The sequence below is a fragment of the Camelus ferus genome, chromosome 35 (genome assembly GCF_009834535.1).
Source record: "Camelus ferus isolate YT-003-E chromosome 35, BCGSAC_Cfer_1.0, whole genome shotgun sequence".
In the NCBI taxonomy this organism is placed as follows: Eukaryota; Metazoa; Chordata; class Mammalia; order Artiodactyla; family Camelidae; genus Camelus; species Camelus ferus.
Window position 1 is genome coordinate 3,466,573 of NC_045730.1, and position 25,971 is coordinate 3,492,543.

At 55.9% G+C, this 25,971-nt stretch overlaps 1 protein-coding gene and 1 long non-coding RNA gene across 9 annotated transcripts in view; one reads left to right on the top strand and one right to left on the bottom strand.

Moving 5' to 3' along the window:
- Positions 1 to 23,616, top strand: part of PFKFB3 (6-phosphofructo-2-kinase/fructose-2,6-biphosphatase 3) — a 71,141-nt gene extending 47,525 nt beyond the window's left edge. For 2 of the 8 annotated variants that reach the window (XM_032473947.1, XM_032473953.1), the window contains exons 2-16: positions 4,808 to 4,933; positions 5,700 to 5,796; positions 6,431 to 6,497; positions 7,010 to 7,084; positions 7,448 to 7,504; positions 10,005 to 10,129; positions 10,762 to 10,969; positions 11,342 to 11,488; positions 11,680 to 11,784; positions 13,131 to 13,260; positions 13,726 to 13,788; positions 13,901 to 13,965; positions 15,752 to 15,925; positions 17,307 to 17,423; positions 21,040 to 23,616. In XM_032473947.1, coding sequence (XP_032329838.1) covers positions 4,808 to 4,933; positions 5,700 to 5,796; positions 6,431 to 6,497; positions 7,010 to 7,084; positions 7,448 to 7,504; positions 10,005 to 10,129; positions 10,762 to 10,969; positions 11,342 to 11,488; positions 11,680 to 11,784; positions 13,131 to 13,260; positions 13,726 to 13,788; positions 13,901 to 13,965; positions 15,752 to 15,925; positions 17,307 to 17,423; positions 21,040 to 21,087 — 1,604 coding nt within the window. In that variant the 3' untranslated portion in view covers positions 21,088 to 23,616. Of the gene's footprint in view, positions 1 to 4,807; positions 4,934 to 5,699; positions 5,797 to 6,430; positions 6,498 to 7,009; positions 7,085 to 7,447; positions 7,505 to 10,004; positions 10,130 to 10,761; positions 10,970 to 11,341; positions 11,489 to 11,679; positions 11,785 to 13,130; positions 13,261 to 13,725; positions 13,789 to 13,900; positions 13,966 to 15,751; positions 15,926 to 17,306; positions 17,428 to 21,039 lie in introns of those variants that run through there. The other 6 variants (XM_032473948.1, XM_032473951.1, XM_032473950.1 and 3 more) reach the window with 4 other exon arrangements.
- On the bottom strand, positions 3,900 to 22,846 carry LOC116661568. The gene is made up of 3 exons (XR_004317515.1): positions 22,715 to 22,846; positions 11,115 to 11,121; positions 3,900 to 3,935 (listed from the first exon to the last, which is right to left on the bottom strand). It is a non-coding gene; the product is annotated as an uncharacterized LOC116661568 (long non-coding RNA).
- Positions 23,617 to 25,971: the final 2,355 nt, after the last annotated feature.

Sequence of the window (25,971 nt, forward strand, 5' to 3'; positions counted from 1 at the left end):
CTGGCCTTCCCCACTGCCACGTTTCTCAGGGGATGGTCACCAAGGCCACGGTGACAGCTCTTCTCCCCAGGCTTTGCCCAGGTGTGAATCACCTCCCTGTCCCCAGCCCTGTCCCAGAAGGTGGGGAGAGCTGGCCTGGTGCTGCTCCTGCGTCATCCTGGTGATGGGGACCTGGCAAGGTACACCGGGGGCCGCTCCTCCACCAGTCCCACCGCTCAGGTCCGGCGGCCACGGAAGCCTTAGGGAGAACTGGGCTTCTTGGCAAGGTGGCCAAGGGCTGGAAGCCTTGCAGGTCTGTGTCATGCTCCCCAGCCCTTTCAGGTATGCTCTTGCTAAACAGGCTGACCACGGTCTGGTTGTATTTCTGTAAAACCTATTGGCAGCGAGGAATGCAGTGCCTTCAATCTCAAGGGAGATTTAGAGGATGCAGACAAAGCCCCGCCCCTTTTGACTTTTGAATAAAAGGTATTTATGGAGCAAGCACTTTGCAAACTGTAATGGGTCAAATAGAGGTTTGTTCTCTAAATACCTGTATTTGCACTTACGTGGGCGCAAATGCACACACACATTTAGTAGTCCCCTGGGGTTCGTGGCAGGGCGAGGACTGGGAGATCCCGCAGGAGGGCCCTGAGATTGACTGGCATTCGCTCAGTCGCGTGATTCTGAGACACAAGTGTGTAGCTGCGCTTCCCCGCAGGCTCCTGAGACCCATCCATTAGATCCTATCAGTCTGCACGTCTCACACGCAGATGGAGATAAGCTGAAAAATCCCTGTGGGAACAATTCAGAGCGGGGTGGGGGCGGGGGGCGTGGGGGCTGGCTAAAGCTGATGGATTAAGTCTCTGGTCCCCGCCCACTCCTGGAAGCCCTGAGTGTGCTTCTGGGGTTACATTTTTTTCTTACAAAAATACCTGCACCCTGGTATTTATTGCTTACGTGCCCTGATTTTAAATAGTGGTATTACCCTTGGTTTGTATAGTCACGGTTGTCTCTCATCCAAGAGAAAGGAGGGTATTTCTTCCTAGCATCCTTCCTGATTCTCCCCCTCCCACCCCCCACCGTCTTTAAAGGCATTTGGACCATTGGACGGATTTTCTTCCTCCTGGACCTGTTACCATCTTTCTAAGTGATGTCCTAGTTGGAGGTCTACAGCAGACTCCTCTGAGACTTGTCAACTAAGAGAGGGCATGGGAACCACGGCTGTTCACGTACAAAGAACAGTGAAACAACCGGAAGCCCCAGATTGATTAGTTTGGTGGTATTTCTGCCTCTGAAGCATCAGTTGGGTGCCCCGTTGCTGCTCCCTCACGATGGTAACTGCTTCTCACAAAACCTGCGGCTTCCTTCAAGTGCAAACAGTAACTCGGGGAGGCTTACCGAGTTGGTGAATCAGCTAAATAAACAAGGAAGTAAATTATTGGCCAGAAAGAGCTGGTGAGCCTTTCTGTTCACCCTCACATAGCTGAGCGTTCAGCGTGCCCGTCCCTGTGTATTTGGGACGTGTTTTCCCTTCCTCCACGCGCAACCCAGGTTTCTCATCTATAAAGCTGGTTACATACTGTCTCCTCGTCGAAAGGGTTTCATCCCAGAAAGGGCTTAGACCCCTTGATGGTTTTCCAACTTAAAGAGGGAAGGTCAGGGAATATTCTGGAGAAATCCTGATCTTATCTTTGGGGCGGCATTATAATTTATTGCAGTGATTCTCGGCCCTGTCTGCCCATTAAAATCGTTTGGGGGAGATTCTGGGGGAAAACAATCTGCAGGTGGAGCCTCAGAATCCTGTTTTTCAAAAGCTCGTTAGGTTTAGCCGCTGGTTGAGAAGCACCAGTTGAGGACCGAGTGCGCGAAGGATTTCGGGTGAGAAAGGCCTACGTGAGCCCCAGATGTGCCCCATACAGCTTGCACGGGGGACCTCCTGACATGTCGGTTTCCGCGTGTCTGGGATGATGAAGCTGTCATGACCGACACTGACGGAAGCTGCTGAGGGAAGCGTCTGCTCTTCCCTTGTGGTTGATCCTCCCGAGAGCTGCGTGAAGCACCCCTGCAGTTCAAAGAGCCTGAGAGAGCAAGTCACTCGTCCAAGGCCCGAGGAAGTGCCGGGGCCTGACTTCGAACTCTGCTTGGCTCTAGACCCTCTGGGCCACCATGCTATTGTGTTGTTGACTGATTTGCTAAACTGCCCAGTCCCTCACTGGCTGGCAGAGACCAAGTGCGGTTGGGAGGGCCGTTTGCTGCACAAAGATTCACTAGGCCGTGAGTTAAAATGTGCGTGCGAAGTAATGAACGAGACTGGCGTCCAGCCCATGGTACAGAAGAGCTTTTGAAAGAGGTTTTTGCTTAGCTGGGTCCTCTCCACCCCGCAGACTCTCAGCCCACCCCGCCGGGGCGAGCTCACCTAGACGCTGGTTCTTACCATAAACTAAGCAGACCCTCTGGCCTGGTGTGATCCCAGGAGAGGGTTTGTGTCCAGTGAACCACAGTCAAGTGCCCACCATTGTGTTCTGGGGCTGCACGTGGACCTGTTTCCCAGAGAGCCCTTCCCAGTTGGTGGCATCACCACAGGGTCACAGCAGGGCTTTCTGTGCAGCATTCGGTTTGCCCTTGCCCGCGGGGGGAGCAGGTTGCCGTGGTTACTGTAGACATGCAGCCATGAAACTTCCATCGGGCTGTTCTGGGCACTGACTCCACCTACATCTGCAGCTTGGCCGTCTGTCTTCCATGAGTTCCCCCGAAACTTGTCGTTGAAGAAGAGCTTACCTGCTCGTAAGAAAACAGTGTGAGTGACGTCTTTTTGAGGTTAACATTTTGGAGCATCTCTGGGTGCAAGAAAGCTTGCAGGAGGTACGGGAGCAACAGCAAAGTCTCCTTCCAATGGTTTGTTTTATATTCTGAGCTTGAGTTGTGGAGTCAGGACGGTGGGCGAGAACAGCTGTCCTGCCTGCTGTGTTAGTGGGTGACATCAGTCAGGGAGGATAGCAGCTCAGTCGGGGAGCAGGGCTGGAATTGGAACCCTCGAATGCAGCCTCTGTCCAGGATCTTCAAACAATTGCTTCCTGACCCCTCTGACATCTGTGTATCTCCCTATCCACAAGTGCTGTTTGGGAAGTTTTGTGTTAAACTCCCTACTTACTTTCCCCGATCCCTGTGCTGTCAGGGAAGAAGAGGCAGAGGCAGAACTCCAGGCAGGAAGGTATGGGAGTTGAGAGGGTTTAAAAAGTTCTGCCGAGAAGAAGAAACTGAGGGTCAGAGGAGAATCTGAGGCAGGAGCAGGTGATTATAGGATCATGAAGGCACTTGAGATGAGCTGTGGGTTTAAAAAAAAAGGAGGAGGTGGGAGAGGGTATAGCTCAGTGGTAGAGCGAGTGCTTAGCATGCACGAGGTCATGGGTTCAATCCCCAGTACTTCCGTTAAATAAGAACAAATAAATAAATAAACCTAATTACCTACTCCCCCCACCCCACCCCCTCCAGAAAAGGAGGAGGAGGGATGAAAAAGTAATACCCAAGGTTTAGCCACAGGTTTTGTGGTATCCCTGCTCTCCTGGGGACCCCAGAGCGCCTGGGCAGAGGGCCAGCTGCAGCCACTTTTGGGAGACCCCCTGGTAGCTCTTTGAATCTCATGCAAGAAACCAGAGGACTAGGGGGAGTGACTTCTGCTTTGCCAGCTAAGGGAGTAATGCTTTATTTGGGTTTGAGTTTCAATGTGAATTTTTGGCTTAAGATACTTACTCTGTTGTGTCTTTATGGTTTTTTTTCCCTCCCAAAGTGTCTTCTGCCGGAGGAGATTTGCATATATGACGAGTGGGTAGAGAGTAATGCCCCATTTGATAAATCAGCCAGCCTCTGTCTCCGCTGCCTTGGCATGAGTCCCACAGAACTATTCCATGCATGTGCACAGCTGAGAGTGCGTGCGCGTGTGTGTGGTGTGTGTGTGTCTCTGTGCGCATCTGGATGCTCTTGGGAGCAGTGTCACCGTGAGGACATCGGATGAGACCGGGGAAAGCCGGTGGCTTGGGGGAGGGAGTATTGTTTCCAGGCACCAGCGAGGACACTTTTGCTTTCTCATGTGTCACCTGCAGCTGCCACAGTGCACACAGCAGGTGTGTCTTCTGTCCCCACTGGCTTTTGGGGAGGCTGCCTGGGGGACTCAGGAAAGCCTGTTGGTTCTTCCTGGACTGACTCAGGTGCCCACGCTGGGCAGGGAAATGCCTGCGTTTTCTAGGAACTTGTTTGTTCCCGGCCACTGGCAGCTGGGGGATCCCAGCCCAGGGTTTTCGTGGCTCCTAGGTGTCTCCTGGCCTCCCAGTGGCCCTTCTTTCTTCTCCTCACTCTGCATGGAGAAGGTTGCTGATAGTCTAGGGACAGGAGAGGAGGAACAGTCCCTGGATGTTGCGTTGCTTCCTCGTGTCCCCAGCCTGCAGCTCTGGGAGGCAGACCCTAGTAGGGCATGGTGGGGTGTTCGGACACGTGACCTCAGTTTGGTCACCCGGCCCAGGATGGGGCCGTGTTGGGGCATCCAGTTTAAGACGAGGCGCCTCCTTCAAGCCTGTGCCTGTCAGTGGCCGGGTGTCCCCCCCACACCCTCGCGCTCATTTGCTTAGAGGGAGACAGAGCCCCCGTCTAACTGGGGTTTGTGGTGCAGCCTGAGTAGCCACAGCGACCCTTGAAGCAAAAGGGAGCTGTGTGACCTGAGGGTTCTGGCCTCCAGGGGCCCAGTCTCACTGGGCTGAGGTGGGAAATTTTTACAGCCTGTTGTTGGCTCTGCTGGGCGCCTCATTCATGACACTTCCCGTGTTGCTCTCCCCAGCCTGTGGGCCCAAGCTCACCAACTCCCCGACGGTGATCGTCATGGTGGGGCTGCCCGCCCGGGGTAAGACCTACATTTCCAAGAAGCTGACCCGCTACCTCAACTGGATTGGTGTCCCCACGAAAGGTGAGGCGAGGCCAGGCCAGGGCTGTCACATCGCTGAGGCTGCCCTCCTGCTTGTCATTCCCTCCATCTCCATCCCCCCCCCCAAAACGGCCCTTCCCTCTCCAGCTGTGGGGACTGGGCTTTCAGGACCACATGAGGGCGGGGCTGGCCCTGTGGGGGGGGGGCCGCCTTCCTTTCTGGCTGAGCCGTCCACCACCCTCTACGCACAGCTTGCTTTGTACTGGGGCCTCTGCTCACTAGCTCCTCCCCACTGCCCTGAATCCTGCCCAGCTCAGCCCTCACCTCCTCCAAGAAGCCTTCCCTGACCTCTGCGGTCTGTGTGGATCTTTTCTTTGAAATTCCCAAAGCCCTTAGCAGTGACATTCCCCCACTGACCATTAAAAGGGCTCTGTACTGTTGACTATGTTTTTATGAACCTTCCCAACTACACGGGGGATGTCTTGAGCCTGGGGACTAATTTCTCACATTTCCTGCACCGCTCCCCCGCCCCACCCTGTGCCCAGCGCAGTGCTTTGTGCCCTGAGCACCCAGTCAGTACCCAGCACCCAGTACCCACCCTGGATGCGGGTTGCTGAGCAATGCTGGGTCTGGAGGAGCCAGGCTGCCTTCAGAACGTGGAGCCCACCGTCGGGTTTCCAGGTCTTGCCGGGATCTTGTTCAAGTCAGCGTCCCGTGCCGGCTTGGCTTCCTCTTCTGGAAAGCGCGCTCGTGGCGGGGAGCGGCCCCTTGCCGGCCGCCCGCTCAGGGGCCTCTCTTTCGCACGCAGTGTTCAACGTCGGGGAGTACCGCCGGGAGGCCGTCAAGCAGTTCAGCTCCTACAACTTCTTCCGCCCCGACAACGAGGAGGCCATGAGGGTCCGAAAGTAAGGGCCGGGCTGCTGGGCCTGGCACGGCTTGGGGCTCTTTTGCTTTGCTCTTTAATGCCAGCTTGTGAGAGAGAGGGGGGCAGCCGGCCTGCGGTGTGGCTGCCAGCCACGCACCGCCTACCCCCGCCGGGTAGCGGCAGAGCCTCCCGGCCTCTGAGACACAGCCTTCGTCTGCTCCCAGGTGGTCTGATTCCGCTGATGCGATACAGGCCAACAAGGTCTCATTAAGAATGAACAAAATGGTTTTCTTGGAAAGTCATGTTTACATCTGAAAAGGACTGTGTTTAAGCCCAAGCTGACCAGGGAGCCCCAGTGTGACGGCTGCATTTAGAATCATCTGGGAGCTTGGCACGACCCCGGTGCCGGGCCCCCCTGAGTGGGTGCAGCGGGATCCGTGGGCAGGACCTGGGCATCTGTGTTTTGAAAGCTCCCTGGGGGGATTTCACGACGCAGCCGGCACGAGACCACTTCCGGAGGCTGCAGCTGCGTGTGGGGGGCTCCGGCCTCATGGCGCCACCAGCCCAAGCAGCTTAGCAGTAGAATCGTCAGTCGCCCTGCTAGTGGGGGTGCGTGGGCTTCCCTCTCGGAGGGACCAGCTCTGATGCACTGGTTCTCCTTCCGTGTGTTGCAGGCAGTGTGCACTAGCTGCCCTGAGAGACGTCAAAAGTTACCTGACGAAGGAAAGGGGCCAGATTGCAGTAAGTCTGGGGAATAAGCCCCGTCTCTGATCCCTCCCATAGCGGGATGGGGCCCTGGATGGAGGGGATTGTGGGAGCGCAGACGGAGCCCTGAGGGGAGGCCTCACGTGGGGACAGGTGCCTCTGGCCTGAGCGGCGAGGAAACAGGTGGCGAGGGCAGCACAGGGGCCCAGGAGGAAGGTGGGCGGCGGGGCGGGCGGCACGGCCAGCTGGTGCCCTGCACCACCTCTGGTGTGGCCGGCCCCGACCTCCGAGGCAGCTGCAGCCCTGGGAGCCAGTGCCCCTTCCTCCAGCGTCCTCCCTGCTTGTTGCTGTTGTTCGTCTGCTCTGAGGACTGGTCCCATCGCTCCCCTTCGGTCCCTGAGTTTGAGAGGCAGTGGGGGGATGGAGAGGGTGGGTGGGGAGGGCACAGTGTCTCCTGGAGCCCCAGGACCTGGCAGGCCTGACCTCTGGTGGTTCGGTAAATACTGGTAAGCTGGCTGCTCTTCACGGGGCTTCTTTCTCCCTGCCAGGTTTTCGATGCTACCAATACTACTAGAGAGAGGAGACATATGATCCTTCATTTTGCCAAAGAAAATGCTTTCAAGGTGAGCCAGAGGCTCAGGAGCAAGGGAAGCGCCACAGGCACGGGCTGGTCCTGGGTGTCGGGAGCGCCTGCGCGCCGTGCTTGGGCCTCCCCCTCCCGGCTGCCCTCGTGTGGCTGCCTGCAGACCGGGCCTTCCTGGCGGGGGGCCTTAGGGGCCGCTGTGACTGGAAGGGGGGAGCGCATCCCTCTGCTGAGGAGGGTGAGGGTCGGGACTGAGCGGCTGGTTCTTCCCTCTGTATTTGGGGATTTATGAGTGGGGTCCTTCCTCCTCCAGTGTGGTGATGACATCACAGTGACACCAGAGTTGGCCCTCTGTGCCCCCACATTGATTGTTCCCTTACATTTTTGTCTCGCTCCCTCCCAGGTGTTTTTCATCGAGTCTGTGTGCGATGACCCCACGGTTGTAGCCTCAAACATCATGGTAAGACCACGCGGGACCTCCACCAGTGTGGCCATCTGAGACAAATGGCCCAGAGTAGTCACTGGACCCTGAGAACGTGGTTGGTTTTGTCTGGGAAGTCAGATGTGCAGAGCAGTCTTTAAGCAGATTCTATGACCTGGACTGGCTTTATCAAGGCAGAGAGCAGTCTTTGTGGGACATAGGAGAGAAATCGGGGGACCGGGAACAGTTTCTGTGGGTAGCTTGGCAGCTGGCTGGTGATGGGGCTGCCTGGGGCAAAGGATGGCTCACCCCTTCAGATGGGAGAGGAGGTAGCAGGCTGGTCTCTTTTGCTTTTGAGGTCCCTGATGGGTAAGAGTGGTTGTGGGTTGATAGAAGCCCCTGAGACTCAGCAGACGGATGGAAGTTGGAATTCCCAAGTCTGGGAAGAAGAGGGGTGGTAAAACTGTCTTCCTGCTCCTCTCCCCGTGCCAAGGGGGAGTTGCCCAGCTCAGTGGAGGGTCATTGGCCGCTTAACTTGATTAATTCTTAAATGTGACTTGCTAGCAAGAGATCGTACACAGAAATGGTTTCTATGAAGACTTCACCACAAGTCACCTTCTCCTGTTGTAGGTTGGTTTCTCTCCAGCTTAAATACATCAGAGTCAGACGTTACCCACAAAGAAAAGCAGGGCTGACACTTCTGCAGGGGACACTGTGGTTTTGCCCCAGACACGTGTGCATCCTGTAAAGGAATGTGAGGCCTTCACGCCTGGTGTTGGGCCTTCCCTCCAGGCAAGACTGCTTGCAAACATTTCTCAGAAGTGAGTTCATCTCTCAGGAAGGGCTATTGAAATGGTGGAAATCAGTCCAGCGGCCCCAGAGGCTCAAAGTAAGAGGAAACAGGAGTGGTCATGCTCTAAACAAAGGGTTTTTCTATGTTTCTGGGGTGTGCGTCTCCCAAGTCCCCTTTGGTAGTGAAGTGAGATGCAGCTGCAAAATCATTTTTTCCCCGGTGAGCAGTTGCCACGCGCTTGGCCAGAAGCTGACCATCCAGCTCGTACTCTGGGGACACGCGCATCCGTGTGCCCTGACCCTCCGGGTTCAGAAGTCCCTTCCTCTGATTAAGCCTCAGAGCAGCTTTGCAGTTTCCAGGCCTTTCCATTGTGCTCTTTATGTGGGAGGCTGTGCTGGAGAAAGGAATCTGTGAACTTAGATTTTTTTTTAATTATGCTAAAATATATAATTTTGTTGTTGTTGAAATGTAGTCAGTTTACAGCGTTGTGTCAATTTCTGGTGTACAGTATCACATTTCAGTCATACACATACATACATATATTCCTTTTCAAATTCTTTTTCACTGTAGGTTACTACATGGTATTGAATATAGTTCCTTGTGCTCTACAGTAGAAACTTGTTATTTACCTATTTTATACATAGTAGTTAGTATCTGCAAATCTGGAACTCCCAATTTATCCCTTCCCACCCCCTTTCCCCTCTGGTAACCATCAGTTTGTTTTCTATGTCTGTGAGTCTGTCTGTTTTGTAAATAAGTTCATTTTTTTTTTTTTTTTTTTTTTGGATTCCACATATAAGTGATATCGTATGGTATTGTTCTTTCTCTTTCTGGCTTACTTTACTTAGAATGATGATCTCCAGGTCCATCCATGGTGCTGCAAATGGCATGGTTTTATTCTTTTTTAGGACTGAGTAGTATTCTGTGGTAAAATATACATAATATAACCTGACCATTATGATTGCTTTTAAGAATTCAGTTCCGTGGTTCCTGGCATATTCACGTTGTTGTGCAACCATCCCCACCACCTGCCTCCGGAACTTTTTCATCTTCCCAGACTGGAAGAGTCCTTGTGCAGAGTCCCTGCCTCTCTCACGGCTGTGGTCATTATTGAGGATGAAAAGAGCACATGCATTTAAAAAATTCTGGGTTTCCCTGAAATCTGTCAGGTTGTCAGGCCTCTTGTTCAGTTACAGGGGATGGCGGGCACAAGAGTCATTTCTCTTCTGTCTGCGGCCCATGAGAGCAAACCTTGGACAGGACTGGGTGTGTGGTCCAGGTAGAGAAGCATCAGCTGGGCACCGCCCGTCTGTGGGCGGTGAAGGAAGCATCGTGCCTGGCACATGGGACCAGGGCATCTCCAGTACCTCCGGAGTGCATCTTTGCTCAAGGATAACCTCCTTTTGGTGGGGGAACTTTACAGATGGTTTAGGGAAACTTGGTTGACTTGCGGGCTGAGCTGTCTGGTGGTGACTTGGCTACTGAATCCTCGTGGGTTTCCTGTCCTGCCATTCCAGGCAGCGAGTCTCTGTCTGCCATGGGTGCCCCCCCCCCCTTCGGGGTATCATCAGGTTATGATTCAGTGCCCGGCCACATCTTTTGTTTTTTTCTCTTAAACGCTGGGTCGGGTCATCGTCACTCTGAGCCCGTCCCAGCTTTTCCCCGTTTGCAAGCCCCAAATCCTGCTTCATCTCAGCAGAAAGCCTTCCAGCGTGATTCATCAGCTGCCTCTTTGTGGTGTTACAGGAAGTGAAAATCTCCAGCCCGGATTACAAAGATTGCAACTCAGCAGAAGCCATGGACGACTTCATGAAGAGAATTAATTGCTATGAAGCCAGCTACCAGCCCCTCGACCCCGATAAATGTGACAGGTAATTCCCAAGAGGTGACGATCTGAACCACCTGCCTTAGGGCTTTGAATGTTTTCTTGACGTTCCCATGAAACGTTTGCTCCTGGATACTTTTACAAACTCTCTTTGAAAATATCTTTGAAAAACTCCTTGACTACCTCTTTGGGGTAAATATTTTAGACCCAACGTACAAGTGTGGCTATTGAACATTGATCCCCGTCTTGCTACTTTCCTTCCATACTTCCTTTGTTTTTTTTTTCCATAATCTTGCTTTTCTCTCCCTCTTTTCTGGGAGGCTGGCCAGCCCCTCTCTGCTGTGGGTACTGCAGACCCAGACCCCTGACTCTAGAGAAAAGAGGTGCGGTCTGTGCTGGAGGAGGCATTGTAGTTCAGCGGGGACTGGGTCTCTGCAGGGATTGGGGTTAGGTCTCTGCAGGGATTGGGGTTAGGTCTCTGCAGGAGGCGGGGCTGGGCCTGCAGGGGGCGGGGCTGGGTCTCTGCAGTGAAGGGATTAGGTCTCTGCAGGGGGCGGGGCTGGGTCTCCACAGGGATGGGGTTAGGTCTGCAGGGGGCTGAGCTGGGTCTCTGTGGGGGGGCGGGGCTGTGCTGTGTCGACTCCAGTGTTCTGATCAGCTGGTTGCCTTCCCGTGCAGGGACCTGTCCCTGATCAAGGTGATCGACGTGGGCCGGCGGTTCCTGGTGAACAGGGTTCAGGACCACATCCAGAGCCGGATCGTCTACTACCTGATGAACATCCACGTGCAGCCCCGCACCATCTACCTGTGTCGGCACGGCGAGAGCGAGCACAACCTCCAGGGGAGGATCGGAGGGGACTCCGGCCTGTCCAGCAGGGGCAGGAAGGTAGGTGGGGCGCGGGCGGGCGGGTAGCCGAGGGTGGGGGCTGCGTGTCCCTGCGCATGTGTCTTTGGGTCTTTGTGTGTAGGTGTATGAGTGTGTGTCCCGGTGCTTGTGTGTCTTTGTTGTATATCTGTGTCCTTGTGTGTACGTGTGTCCTTCTGTGCATATATATGTATGTGTGTAAGTCCGTGTGTGTGTCTACATATGTGTGTGTACGTATGTGTGGGAAGGGGGACTCTCTTGGGCCCGTGGGGAGGGTTAGGTGTGTGTGTATCCGTGTGTGACTGTCCCCGACGTGGGCGGAAGCCAGCTGGGCGCCGCCTCCCCAGGAGGTGCAGCACCGGAGGCCCAGCGCGCCCGTGCCTCTCCCCCCAGTTCGCCAACGCCCTGAGCACGTTTGTGGAGGAGCAGAACCTGAAGGACCTCAGGGTGTGGACCAGCCAGCTGAAGAGCACCATCCAGACGGCGGAGGCCTTACAGCTGCCCTACGAGCAGTGGAAGGCGCTCAATGAGATCGACGCTGTGAGTCCGCGTCTGGCGTGGCCGCAGGGCGGGCGCGGGGGTGGGGGCGGGAGGGCAGGGAGGCCGCTCTCTCGGGTCCGCTGCGAATACCGAGAGCCTGCCCCCCCCCCCCCCCGCTCGGGCTGCGCTGACCGCGTCGAGGTGGCCGTGGGGGGCGTGTTCCCGGAGTGACGTCTGGGTGCTTCCGCCAGGGTGTCTGTGAGGAGATGACCTACGAGGAGATCCGGGACACCTACCCCGAGGAGTACGCGCTGCGCGAGCAGGACAAGTACTACTACCGCTACCCGACCGGGGAGGTGCGTGCGACCGCTCGCGTCCCAGTCCCCGTCTCCGGCCGGTGATCGCTGCGCCAGCGAGTGATGGTCGGGGCGGCTGGGCTGGGCTGCGGCCAGGAGCTCCCGGTGGTCCTTCTGAGGCCCCGGGGTCCAGCTGGTGGGGGCGTGGGGGGCGCTGCTGGGGTCCAGAGGGACCTGTTAGCAGTGACTACGGGGAGGTAGGGCCCTTTCCTCCACCTTCCTCCTCTGTCCCGATGCTCGTCCTGGCACTTCTGCCTTTGAATCGAGTTTTCCTGAGCTGAGTCTTATAAACAGCTCTGAGAGGAGCACAGGTGTGTTTTCCCACGAGGAGCGGGGAGAGAGGTGTTTCTCTGATGACGAATGTAATGATGAGGGAAAGACCAGGGGTCCTGAATGGTGATTCACTGGACAGGAGGGCGCCCCCCCCCCCCCGCCACTGTGGTGACATGGCAGACACATCATCACATCACTGGTGCTGACTGCATCCCTGCTGGCAGAGGGGAGGGCTGAGTGAGCAGCTGTCCAGGGCACCGGGTCCAGGTGCAGGCAGTGCTCTGGGGTCTGCCTGGTGACACCGTCCTGTCTGTACCAGATCAGCATTTGTCATATGTCAGTTCCCTTGAACCCAGGGCACTGTCCCTAGTTTTGACCCCAGTCCTTGTTCCCTGGGACCTGGTTAGTGAGAGAGGGACCAGTGCAAGTGGGAACCTTGGTGGTCTTAAAAATCCCGCGCCACCCTCTTCTTTTTCAGTTTCCTTTTATTGAGGTAAAATTCACATCCTATAAGAGTCACCATTTTAGCCAGTTCAGTGGGTTTTAGTATATTCACAATATTGTGCAGCCGTCACCATGAATTTTAGAACATCCCTTCGCTCCAAGAAGAAACCCCAGCCTCTTAATGGTCAGTCCGAATCCCCCTCCCCAACCCCGCCCCCCCGCCAGCACGAGTGTGTGTTCCGGACATTTCACATCAGTGGAATCCTACACCCTGTTGTCTTTTGCTCCGTGTAACATGTTCAAGGCTCCTCCATGCCATAGTGTCTGTCAGGACTGGTGCCCTGCTTCCCCTGGTGGCGGACGAGGGTCGGGAGAGAGCGGAGGGCGGGTTTACGTGCGTCTTAGAGGATCACTTCTCCACATCCTTACCAACACAGGACTGTTCCCCGTTCCTCAGAGGGCCGCTGGGGTGGGTCCCCCAGTGCCCATAAGGGATGCAGCACTAACGCACCGACTGGGGGTTGACTGAGGACCAGTCGCTTGTTCTCTGGTTTATAACGATGGGAGAGGTTTGGCTGGGGATACACGGCTTCTGCTCCAACGTGGCGCCCTGTCCCTCTGCCTTGCAGTCCTACCAGGACCTGGTCCAGCGCCTGGAGCCAGTGATCATGGAGCTGGAGCGGCAGGAGAACGTTCTGGTCATCTGCCACCAGGCCGTCCTGCGCTGCCTCCTGGCCTACTTCCTGGATAAGAGCGCAGGTGCCTGGTCCTTCTTCTCCCGGTGGGGCGGGGAGGGCTGGGAGCCATCACTGCCCCGAAAGGAGAACCAGCCTCCGGAAGCCCTGTCTCCCCACATCTCAGGGGCATTGGGTCGGGTGGGGAGGAGGCAGCCCACCTCTGAGGAGCAAACAGTCTAGAAAACTTGTAAAACTTAAGTGCCTGTCTGGCCGAGGACCAGTTGGACCCGGACACACCTACATTGTCTGGGAAATGACCCTTACTCCAGCTCTCTGTGTGGGGGTTTGAGTTTGCTTCGATTCTGTCCTTTCGGGTGTCTTTTGTAGGGCCCCCGGCTCGAGCAGTAGGGCCTGTGCCCAGTGGGAGGGGGGGCGCCCTGCCCAGCCAGGCCTCTGAGGGTCCCCACATGGCAGAAGCTCTCCCTGGGGCCTGGGAATGTTCGTCCCAAGTCTCACGTCTCACTGTGGGCCCTTCCCTCCTTCGCAGAGGAGATGCCTTACCTGAAATGCCCCCTTCATGCCGTCCTGAAGCTGACGCCTGTCGCTTACGGTGAGTGTGGGTCGCAGCCCCTCCGAGACCTGTCCCCTCGCTGGGGTAGGGGTGGGGCCGTGGGCGCTCATCCCCTGTAACCGGACGCCGACCTCTCCCCGCCCCTGCCCAGGCTGCCGTGTCGAATCCATCTACCTGAATGTGGAGTCAGTGAGCACGCACCGGGAGAGGTCAGAGGTGAGTGCGAGCTCGCGGCCTCCGCCCTTCACACCGCACCTGCCCTCCGTCTGGGACGGGCCCGCTGAGTGGCGGGGCCCGCGGGCGCCAGCACCTGCGAAGCCCTGAGACTGCGTTGCTTGTCCAGGCTGGCTGTGTCTGTCGGTGGATTCTCAACAGCTCGTTTGGAACTATGGCCCTCGTGACTGTCCCTCCCTTTTCTCCGTCTCTGTGTGCTCCTGCCCTGCCTGTCTGGTGGCTTCTTGGCATCGTCTTCCTTTTCTTTCTTTCCATGCCTTGTCCCCCATTTCCACCTGACCTGAGAAGTGAGCACTGAGGAGGAAGACATTCTGCTCTTTTAGACATAACTGTAGCACAATTACCGCTACCTTTTCCTCTGGGGCAGCTAAATGATTTCAAGTTCCAGAGTCACTGGTGGTAACAGGACCCACCAATCAGCTCAGCGGACCATGTGCACTTAGGTACCGAGTTACCAGGAAGGCGGTAACAGTAGAGCAGGGCATGGGGCTGGGGCAGCCCAGGTAGGGTTTGGGAGTTAGAGACGGGAGCAGTGGCGGATGGGACGTTTTTCCGGGAGACCCCAGTGCCTGGCTGCATCTGACCCCACCTGGGAGTTCTGGAATTCGGTGGTCAGCCTGGCCGGCCCTCCCAACAGCAGCAGGTTTCTGCCCAGGCGTATGTTTCACATTATGAAAGAAAGTTTGAATTTACTTTATATCGACTGTCAAACTCCAGTGCTTTGCCAGCATCAGTCCGGCCCTTTCCTTTATACCGAGTGTAACATTCCCCTCTGTGCAGGAGATGTCCCTGTACCCAAGGAGCTTGGCCAGAAGATTTTGGCGTTAAAATCCCAGCTTACCCGGCAGTTGCCTGGCTGGGTGACCGAAATGAAGGCGGACGGCTTCCCTTGGCTCTAACGGCGCCCTTCTGAGAGGGGGTAGTGGGATGTGCGTTTGCTCTCTCTCTAGGGGCAGTGGCCTCCCCACCAGACCCTCCGGCAGCCTTGTTATTGGGGTTTGACCCGAACTGGTGGCCCCTGAACAACTCACTGTGCAGAAGAGGGCAGGGGATTGATGGAGACAGACCCCAACTCAGGTTCCTGGGCCACAGGCTACAATAGAGTGACAGGCCCCGGGGACTTAGAGGTCCCCACTCCGATGGAGATGTCACTTGATCGGAAGGCTGGCGTTCGGCCCTGGCTGGCGGTTTTCTGCGTCTTTGGTGTCCTGGCAGGTTGAGGCTTGCGTTTCCTGTCCTAAACCGGGTGTAGTCACTGGGAGCAGGAGGTGCTCAGATCCTGGCTCAAGGTCAGCGGGATGGGGTCCGGCACCGACACCCTCTCCCCCCTGCCCCCCTGCCGCCCCCAGTGGTTGCCCCGGCCTCATGCCCAGCCGCTCCCCTGGCCCCGAGTCCTTGGAGGCTGGCAGCAAGGGTCCCCTGACCTCATTACCCGCTGTTGCTGCGTAACTGTCTGTGCAGAACTGTCCTGCTCTTCTTCTCTGCCTGCTTTGCAGTTGTCGCCTTTGTCCGAGTGGGTGTCTTGGAATGATCGGGAAGGGGTTCGGGGGGAGAGGACATCCCTTGTTCTTGCTAACCGCGAGACAGAGGGGAAGACGACAGCCCCGCAGGTCCAGGGCCAGTCACTGGGGTCGAGCTTGTGGTCTCAGTCAATTCCAAAAGCAGAGAATGTGTTTGGTGTGGTTTTGGATTTTTTTTTTTTTTTGGCTTATTTACCTCCCCCTCCTCGTAACTGTCGCCTTCTCTCTTTTGTCTTTGTCTTGCTTAGGATGCAAAGAAGGGACCTAACCCGCTCATGAGACGCAATAGTGTCACCCCACTAGCCAGCCCCGAGCCCACCAAAAAGCCTCGTATCAACAGCTTTGAGGAGCATGTGGCCTCCACCTCCGCTGCCCTGCCCAACTGCCTGCCCCCGGAGGTGCCCACGCAGCTGCCCGGACAAGTGCGTTGACCCCTGTCTCCTTCCTGAGTCGAGTCTCATGTCTGGGTGGGGAGAGCTTGCCCGGTGGGGAGGCGTGTGCCCGGTGGGGCGGCGGCGGCGGCCCGAGACCTGAGCCTGCGTGTCGGGGTGGAGGGAGATGGCATGGGGTGCCCCCTCTGAGTGTGGGGCCCCCAGATCTGTCCTTGTCACCATGGCTGTGAGTTCAGAGGAGATGGTCTTACCCGGGGCAGAAGTGGGCAGAGCCAAGAAATGGCCAAATGTCTGTGACCCATTCACACTCGTTAATAGTTTATTTTAAAAGTTGAAGGCAACCCCCAGTTCAGGGGTCTCCATTCAGCTCTGGGCTGTTGGCTTCTGCGTGGCCCAGGGACGTCTTTTCTGTCCCCATGCTGAGCAGTTTTCCTTACTTCCTCCCTTAGCATTGCTCCCGATGGGGAGAAGCTGTTGTCAGATGGGGCCCTTGGAGCGTGTCCGGAGCCGGCTTGGCCGGGCTGGAACCCGGGCTGGAGGATGTGGAAGTAGCCACTTTCTCATATAACAAAGTAAAAAAAAACCCAAAGCAGAGCAGAAACTAGATTTCATTCTTAGACTATTTCATTCGCTATAAGGATGAAAGGCTGAAAGATAAAGGCTATTATTGGGCAGTAAGATTTAGTTTTCAGAAAACCAATTTTTTCCTCTGTGACACCTGAGAATCTTTGCCAGTATGTGAGACGTAGAAATCCCTGGGCCCAAATTTGGGTCCCGCCTGGGGATCTCCCCCATCTCCGCCCACCACACCTGCTCTCTTATACGTAAATCACCGGCAAAAGTTTGAATTAGATTCGTAAATGAGCTGGGTGCTGGCCCACAGACTTCCTGTGTTTCCCCTGAAACTCATTTAAGTCTCTTGCTGGCTGGAAATGTGACAAGTTGGGGAAAAAGGGATGTGCAGCCCCGGGCAAGTCATCAGACCTCTTCAGGCCTCAGTTTTCTTGTCTGTGGAATGGGGGAACAGCACCAAAGGCTGATCAATGAGGTGGTTTGTGCTGAGCGTGTGACGTGGTGGTGTCTACCCTGGCGCTGCCTGTAGGATTTTACTCTCAGGTCCCATCACGTCCCTGGCTTTCAGTCTCTTTATCTTTTAAAACGAGGGAGGTAGACTGACTGGAGGTATCTAATTAATGTTCCTCTCAGGTCAAAAGTCAGATTTTTTTTTTTTTATGAAAACTGAGAGCTGAAGTGGTGTGTCAGTGACATCCTGTTTCCGTGTGAACGGTGGGGTCAGAGTTGGAAGTTTAGAGGCCGAAGTCGCAGACACTGTGGGGACCAGGCAGGGCTGGGTTGGGTGGCCTGCGAGGCCGTGCCGCCCCGGGTGACAGGGGACATTGGGCTCTGACAGGCCAGCCCTGTGGAGGATGTCCTGGTTCCAGACGGCTCGGAGCCTTCACCCTGTCCCTCGACTCACTTCTCTCTCCTGCCTTTTTTCTCTGCAGCCTTTGCTAGGGAAAGCCTGTTTGTAAGTATTTTTCTCTGACTACTTTTGCTGTTTGCATCTCTTTCTCCTTGCTTGCCAGTTTGGCCTCCCGCCTGTTAAAACGTTGACGCTTATGGCAGACAGTTGCTGTGAAATCTGCAGGATGGGGATGGGCAAGGGCGGGGGGGGGGGCGGATCGGTGAATTTGCAGAAAAGGCTGCAGGAAGTCATGATGGTTTTCAGTGCCCCCTTGTCCTCCTGCTGCCACAGCCACAGCTGCCTTCTCTGCCTCCCTCTCGGGGCCCGAGGTTACTGCGGTGGTCCGCGGCTGGGAGTAAATCTACATTTTCCCCCTTGGAGGCAGGTTTTAGGGGGGAGCTAGGTGTGTGCGCCAGCTGTGGTCTTTGGAGTTCTGGGCTCCTCCCCGCAGGAGGGCCCTTTCATTTTGAAGGGAAAGTTTACCCAGAGCCTAGTCTGCAAAACAGATAGTGGAGGACAGGTGGGGATGGAGCCCTGAGCCTCTCCCTGCTGTCCTGGCCGGGACCCCCCATGGCTCCCCCACACTCTAGGACCCCCACACTCTGGAGAGGCCCTTTGGGATCCGCTGTTCTGCTCGGTTTGTCCTGTATCAGAACCAGTTCCCGTAATGTCATGTGCAGGATGGGGGGCAGCCTTCTCTCTGCACAGAGTGTCCGATTCAGCTGGTGGATAATTCCGCGATTCCTCTGCCCCGGTGGTCCCCGGCCACAGAAGGAACCGAGGCCTTTATATCGCCGTGTTAATAACAACCACCATGAAGTATCGTCACCTCCCTAGCCCCTCAAGTCACACCTACCCCACCTTCCCTTCCACTGGTTAGGTTACCTGGACTAATTCATGCCGAAACTGAAGCCAGCAGATTGAGGCATTCTGCCTGATAAACTTGAAACATGGCTTGTTCTTGGAAAATAGGTTTGCCGGGCTGATACTGTGCTTGGATTAGGTAAAATACACTTCGTCACTTTATGGCTCACGGAGGATGTGTCTGTACACATCCCATGTCTTTGGTCCTTGAGACGACCCCAGGAGGTCGCAGGGCCCCAGATGAGGGCGAGTCTCTTGCCCACTGCCCCCGAGCTGGTCTGTAGCTGAACCAGCCTGGAACGGCTCTTCCAGCCCCGAAGGCTGGCTGCTTTCTGTCCGCCTATTCGAGAACAGCCCGGGTCCTGTTCACCTACCTGTCCCGGGCACCCAGCGTTTGCACCGCGGGGCACAGCCTGGAGCGGTCTGATTTTCTTTTTCGCTCTTGCCGTCTCTCCCTCGCAGCCGCTTCCCTTGGCTGAGATGTGTTTATTTTCATGGTGGCCCTGCCCGTTCAACTCAGCCTTAAGAGTAACAGTCCCGAGTCTGTTACCCCTTGAAGCCAGGCGTTGTACCTTCAGGATGAAGAGTTCTCCTTGTGTGAGAACCAGCCTTTGTGTTTGGAACCTTATGGTTTTGCATCTATGCATATCCTGTTCCTTTTGACCTACGACCGATGTGGCCAGGAAAGAAATCTTTCTGCTGGGAGGGGGCCATTCGGGCACGTCTCCCCCATCATCTGAGGTTGAACTTGCCCGGCTCTAAAGCTGAGCATGCCTGTGGCCAGAGTCCCTCCACTTCAGCAAAAATGGATTCTCTGGATCCATCACCCTCTGGGATCCCAGCGTCCAGGTGTTTTGAGAATATGGTTGTAGCACTCAGCAAAATATCTGGCATGTGGCCAGTGCCTGGTGGGCAATAGCTGTTATTGCGGGAGCCATGGTGCCCTGTGCTTTGGTGGGGACATCTGGTGTGCACACCACCCTGTTTCCTCCTGCACAGGCCAGTGGGCTTTCCTCTCGGGAGCAGCAGCAGCACCAGGAGACTGGGGAGTGGGGCGCCCCCGGGGCCTTCGGGTTGTGGCCCGAGGATGCTGGTGATGGTGGTGTCCTGGTAAAACAGGCATGACAGCCGGGTCGGATGCAGAGCCCACCCTGCAGTCCACTCCCCAAGGGGCTGCACTGGTGTTTGCGGCCGCGGGACCCTCTGGCACGCACGATGCATCCTTGAGTTTTAAATTTCAGATGCACACTAAGAAGAGAATGCTACTAAAGATGTTTTGTTTTGTTTTTCTTTCCCAACATGTTTCTTCCTTCCCCTCTTACTATGCTTGAAAGACGAACTGTCTGTCATATTTTCTCAAAGTTTTCTCCTTACTAACCTTGGAAAGGTAAATGGCTCCGTGCATGTCCCCCCCATCCCCCCACATCGTCTCTCCGGGTCATGGCATCTCAGCCCTCCGGGCGCCTCGCTCTGCCTGAGCACTGGCCATTGTGAAGTCTGTGACTCATACACCCTGTGCCCGGGCCTTGTGTGTTTTTTAAGAGCAGCACCATTGTCTGGAGATCCTCTCCCACTTCCTCCTCTCCCTCCATGCGCCCTGAGCCAGGGGCACCATGAGTGAGTGATCTGCTGTGGCCTGTGCCTGTGGTCCCCAGTGTCCTTGCTGCGTTGCCATCATTTGTGGGTGCTCCAGCCTCGGGCGTGAGCTGTCCCGGGGGAGGCGGGCAGCCGCTGCGCAGGGACACGCCAGCGCCTCTGTCTCTGACCCTGGATTGGCTGGGTCCTCTCTGGCTGTGAGGCTGGGGGCTCTCCCAGGAGATGCTGCACCCACGGGGCTGGGCCGTCTGCTCGTGGTCAGAGGGTCAGTTACCTGGGCTCCCGAGTCCAGCTGAGAGAGGACTCAGATCAGTGCTGCCAGCCCCCCCGATTCCCCTCTGTTCTGGCGGGAGGGGAGTGGGCCACGGTGACGCTTATCTCTCTGCCTGGGTTCCACTCTCCCTGCCGCCCCTTTAAGAGAGTCTTGGTGGAGACACTAAAGATGGAAGACAACACTTCTAAATACTGTCTCCCTGTTCTGTGGGGCAGATTGAGGAGGGTGGGTAAGCAGACGCCTGCTGTGCCGCGGCAGCCGTCACCTGTCCCCAGCTGACCCAAAACCATTTTTTAAAGGGGTTTGATACTGGCCAGCTTCCTACTGGTGGGGGGCTTCTGAGTGGGATCGCTTTTATTAGAACCGGGTGAGGGCTTGACTGACAGGCCTTCTCTGCCTGGCTCCCTTGCCTGGGTCCTCCCGGGCCACGCCCGGCCACGTCGGCCATCAGGCGGTATCTGAGTTCCAGCATCTGAACTGTGTTCCTAGAATCTGGGCCCCTCGGGCTGTGGTACAGCTCTGCTTGGGGCAGGCTGCGAGGAGAGTTCCCATGCTTCTCCTGAACAGCACCGCCTTTCTCCGCCTGGCGGAGGCCAGCAAGAGTGCCCCGAGTAGGGGCAAGACTCTAAAAAGCCGAGAGTGGGAGGGTCCCTAGGTGCTGGCACACAGTGCTCCCCAGGATAGCTCGGACCCACCAGAGCTGCCCGCTCCCCCACTTCCCCATACCCCCAAAGGCCGCCTCCCGGCCCTTCTCCCTGGGATCCTGGGCTTAACCTCCACCAAGTTCCTGGGCGGCCAGGCACCTTCCACCCATTCGGTAACGATGTTCTTCCGAGCCGTGTTCTTTGTGGGGAGTGGTGGGGGCGTCTCAGTGGATCGCATGGCTTTCCAAACCTCGTCCCCCAGAGTGGTAACCCGCTTCCCCCTCTTTTCTTCTGAAAGCAGAACCTGAAAGGCTCCCCGAGCGGCGCGGACGCCTCCAGGACGCACTGACGCAGCCCCGCCGGCACCGCCCCGTCCCCGCGCCTGCAGCTTAGCTAGTGCCCTTCGCCTGCGACCCCCAGGACGCCCCGCAGCGGGGCGGGCGCGGTGCGCAGGAGCGGCCCCAGCGCGCTCTCCCGGGCCTTCCGGGCCGCTGGCCCCGCGCGCCCCCAGTGAAGCTTGGCGAGGACCACGCGCAGGGGAGGCGGACGTCGGCGCCTCCGCGCTGCTTTGTTCATTTCTTTTCTGTGCGTTCCCGCTGGGGAGGTGACGCTGGCCCCGGAGTCCTGACCTTAAAGGGGGCCTAGATCCCGGCTGCTGAAGATTAAGGGACATGGGAGACTTTGAGGGGGCTCTTCGTGCATCTTGGTCCGGATGGTGCAGGGAGGACTCCGCACGTGCTGGGCTGGGGTCCGCGGGAGGAGCCCTCCCAGAGGTGGACCTGCTGCTCAGCCAAGCAGCGACTTTTCGGCCACCTTCCCAGGTCTGTGTCCTGCCTCTGAAGATGTTGTGGGACAGTCTGGCCGCAGAGACGAGACGAAACACTTGGCTGAAATAACACCAGGTTCTCCCCTCCCAGGGAACTCTCCCACCTGAGTCGGAGCTCTCCCACCTGGGACGTGGCGCCCTCCGGGCTGCTGGGTTGTGCACTTTTTTGTGGCAGAGCGTGTGACCTGAAAGTCACACCTTGTTCAGGAACTTAGATGTTTGGGTTTTGTGCCCTAGGGGGGCACACCCACGGGGTGGGGAGCTTGGAGGGAACCGCCCCCAAGTAGAATGGCGGGGAACGAGCATTGGGATCATTGCAAGACTGACCCTGGGTGATGGCGTAAAGATGAGGGTCTGGCTTCCTCCTTATTCATCAACTCCTGTGTTTCCCAAGTGGGGACAGTGGCCCAAGCCAGGCCTTTGCTCGCGGCCACCTTCTGCAAGAGGCTGTCCACCATCTCCCGGCAGGATTCAGCTCAGTCCCCTGTTTGTACCGAGCATCTACTGTGTGCCGGGTGTGGCCCTGGGCCGCTTGGGGAATTCGGCGAAGACAATGTCCTAGCTTGCCTTCGTGGCACCTGTGGCGTTTTGGGGGGGTTCAAAGCAGGGCTTGTGGACACGTGGTTCTAAACACCTGGAGTTTCCGCCTGCTGGTTTCCCCTGTTGCCTCCTGGGGGGTGGCGGGGGGAGGATGGGGGTGTGTCTTGAGGCCCAGAAGAAACGATTTGGACTCAGCAGTAGAGTTTGTCCAAATGACCCCTTTCAGCATCTCTGAGAGCTGGTGCCAAAGGTCACCATCCTTTCCTGCCTTCTGCTTTGGGACCCAACATCCTTACCCCTTCTTAGCTTGTGAAATATTCCCTGGGGGTGACGCTGGGGTGCGTTTAGACAGCTGGAGCTGGGAGAGGAGAGAAGAGCGGTTTTGAGTTTTGTTTTGTTTGAGAGGAGCTTTTAGAAAATGCACGTTTCTCTGGTTGAGATTAAGTGGGAAGTGGGGGTGCGTTTCGGACACCCTCCAACCAGGTTTGTGGGTTTCACACCAAACCATCCAAGTGCCCCCTTCCCTGAATCAGCCATCTGCCTGAGATGATGTCTGTTTGTCTGTCTGTCCATTCAAGACTTGGGTTACTTTCCCGCCGTCATGTCAGACTGTGTGTGTGTGTGTGTGTGTGTGTGTGTGTGTGTCTCTGAGGGTTGTGTGTGTTTAGACAGGAGCCTGCTGCTCTGTTTTTGAGAATGACTCTCCTGTGTTCTACCTTCTGGTTCCTTCTCTTTCCGGTTGATGGAGCCAACCCTGAATTTTGAGTCTTTTGGCTGATAGGAGTGGGGGCTGTATGAAGGCGCGTTCCCCCTCCCTCTGACTGCCCCAAATCAGTACACACACCAGGCAGGCTCTGCCTGACCCGGGACATCCGTTTGCAAGGGCCTCGCTGGGGAGACAGCGCATCAGTGGGGGCGGGGACGGGAGGCTGGGGGAGAGCAGAGGGCGGCCTGGCTGGAGGCCAGTGACCTGGCTTGGGGCCGGAGGTGTTGGACGGAGGGTGGGTCTCAGCCACGGTCTCGGGGCTTCTGCTGCTCCGACCATTGACTCTCACTCCCCGACCCCTTGAAAAACATCTGGGACCAATATTTTAAACTTTGCATATTTGTTTATGGGCGGGCTCAGCTCTCTCCTTATTTCTGTCCTGAGACCGTGGGCGAAGCGCTTCGTTGGGGGGGGAGGGGCGAGAAGAAAAACTGAACCACGCCAATGACGTTTTCGTTTCTAATACTTGAAATTTATTTTTTTATTATTTTGATAGCAGATGTGCTATTTATTTATTTAATATGTATAAGGGATCTTGAAGATGGGAAGCTGTATAGACTGGGTCGCGTTGACTGGTTGGCTTTGGGGCCTTTTACGTGTGACTTCTGATTTCTCTGTGATCTGTATAAATTTGTCCGAATTAATTACCTGGGACGAAGCAGTGCGAGCTTTCAAACAGGGGATGCCTGTTGGAAATTTGTATATTTTGCAGCTACCAGAACAATAAAATACCGGGTTGAAATACATGGATGAAGTATGCTTCTGATCCTTTTGGGGGGGGCAAGTGCGGGAGAGAAGAGTTTTTAATTACACTTGGGGTCAGTGCACCATGTTTCTACCACTCCACTCCATCACTTTCCTTTAAACAGAACCACAGTTAACCAGTTGCTCAGTGCCTGCTTTTGCAAAACAGTAAGCTGTGTCACTTTAAAAAAACAAATGAATAGACTATTTTTTGGAGCAGTCTTAGGTTTCCAGAAAAAAGCAGATAGGACAGAGGGTTCTCGGATACCCCACCTCCAGGAGTACGTCTCCCCTATTATTAACATCTTACATTTATGGTGCATTTTTTACATCTGATGAGCCAATATTGACGCGTTCACTGGAAGCCGTGGTTTAGACTAGGCCTCACTGTGGTGTGGTTCTGTGCGTTCTGACAAAGTCAGACAAATGTGTATCCACCATCACAGTATTCAGAATCCCCATCCACTGCCCTTCCCACGCATCCATACCTTCTCCCCAGCCCCTCAGTCCCCCAGCCGCTGTTCTTCCAGTCGTGCAGACCGTGTCGGGGCCCCGGGCAGAATCACACGAAGGCATTTGTCTTCCGTTCTTGGCCCCTTTCACTTCCCCGCCCTTCCTCCAGCCCCTTGTAGCCCCTTTCAAGGTTTTGCTGGGAAGAAACTTAATCCAGCCCCTAGGACTACTTTGCCACGACTTGGGCATGTTATTTCACGTCTGCATCTCCACCCCTGCGATGCGGGGACGTCCTCAGGTGGGCACAGGGCCCAGCGAGAGCACGCGTGTGTTCATGGGGCAGTGCCGGGCGCCCCCATCGGCACGGCATTTGTGACCCGCCGGGCTCCAGCCGCGTCTGAGTTCTTGTCCATAGCCCCACTGCTGTGCTCCGGAAACAGCTCTCACTCCCTGATGAGTCTTTCTGCATCGTTTTTGCTTTCCAGCTCTACCTTTGCAAAGAGAGTGGGACTCAGCAGTTTGGCACCTCCGTTGTGACATGACTTCCACGGTTGTCACCTGTCACCTGCATGAGTGGGCTGAGTGAGAGTGCTCATTATGTTCTGGGTGCAGGGCTCAGAGAGGTGGCCTTCACAGACACAGGTCTCTGTCCCCAGATCAGGGCCAGTCTTCCAAGTTACCTACCAAGGAACCTGGGAGGCTTCCCTCGCAGAGGATGCATTCATGTTTTAAAGTCCTGCGTCTGCTTGGAGGTGGGAATCCACAGCTGTTCCCTGGCCTTTGGGCAAGCTGAGATTTATCTGTGTGACGGTGGGCCAGGGCTATTATTATTGAATAAATACTGAAGAATGAGTCACCAGGTGGACCCCTGGGGGGGTGAAGGGGTGCAGAGCACTGCTGGAAGGTGAATCCCAGAAGGACGTTCATTACTGAGACCCTAGATGCGAGTCAGACCCTGTGGCTCTGTATCTGGGACACCAGCTTGGGAACTCACCTGGAGCAGATAAAGTCGTTAGCTCAAACAGGAACAGCTGCAGCGCTGAGGGCTTGGTGATCCTACGGGATCCTCACGTGTGCCCTGAGGGGGGTGAGCTGTTCTTATCAGCCTGCTTTACAGAAGAAGAATTTGAGACTCACCAAAGGTAAGGAATTTACCCAAGGCGGCTTGGCAGGTAAATTTCAAGGTTTCGAATTCAAGTGCCTGGGACTCTACTGTCTGTGGCTTTAGCCAGAGTAAAATTTCGCCTCTGTGTAGCCCTGGTCTCTCCTCAGTAATGTGAGTTAGCAGCAGAACAGGTGAGCGGTCTGCTCAGCTTTAAGCTCCGTGGTCATCCACCTGCCACGTTCAGCTGGTGGTCAGAGGGCCAGGGTCTTCAGGGAAGTCAGCAGCGGTCCCTCGGGAGGAGGTGGGGGCCCTGGCCCAGATTCTGGACCTCTCCAGGTAATGCCTGGAATCCATCTTGGCAGTAGTTCCTCCCAGGAAATTCACTAGCACTTTTAAAAGGGAGCAGGCAGCGCTGTCACAGAGTGGGTGGCAGGTGGGGGCGGGCAGAGGGCCGTGGGGGCTTAGGGAGGTTGTGCCGTGGGAAGCTGAGCTGGTGGCATCCCTCCCGGAGGCGAGGCAGGGCCTGCCTTCTTCATGCCAGGTGCTCCCACCTGCGGGCCAGATCCATCTCACCTTGCCCTCGGCTTACTCTCCGCTTTTCCTACCAGCAAACTTGCAATTACTTAATAAACTGTACTGGGAAAACTGGCCAGCTATTTGGGATTAAAAAGCTAATCAGATCATAGCATTGCACCATCCATTTTGACCTAAGTGTTTTTTTGTTTTGTTTTTTCTTTTTGAGGGGGAAGTAATTAGGTTTATTTATTTACTTAGTGGAGGTACTGGGGACTGAACCCAG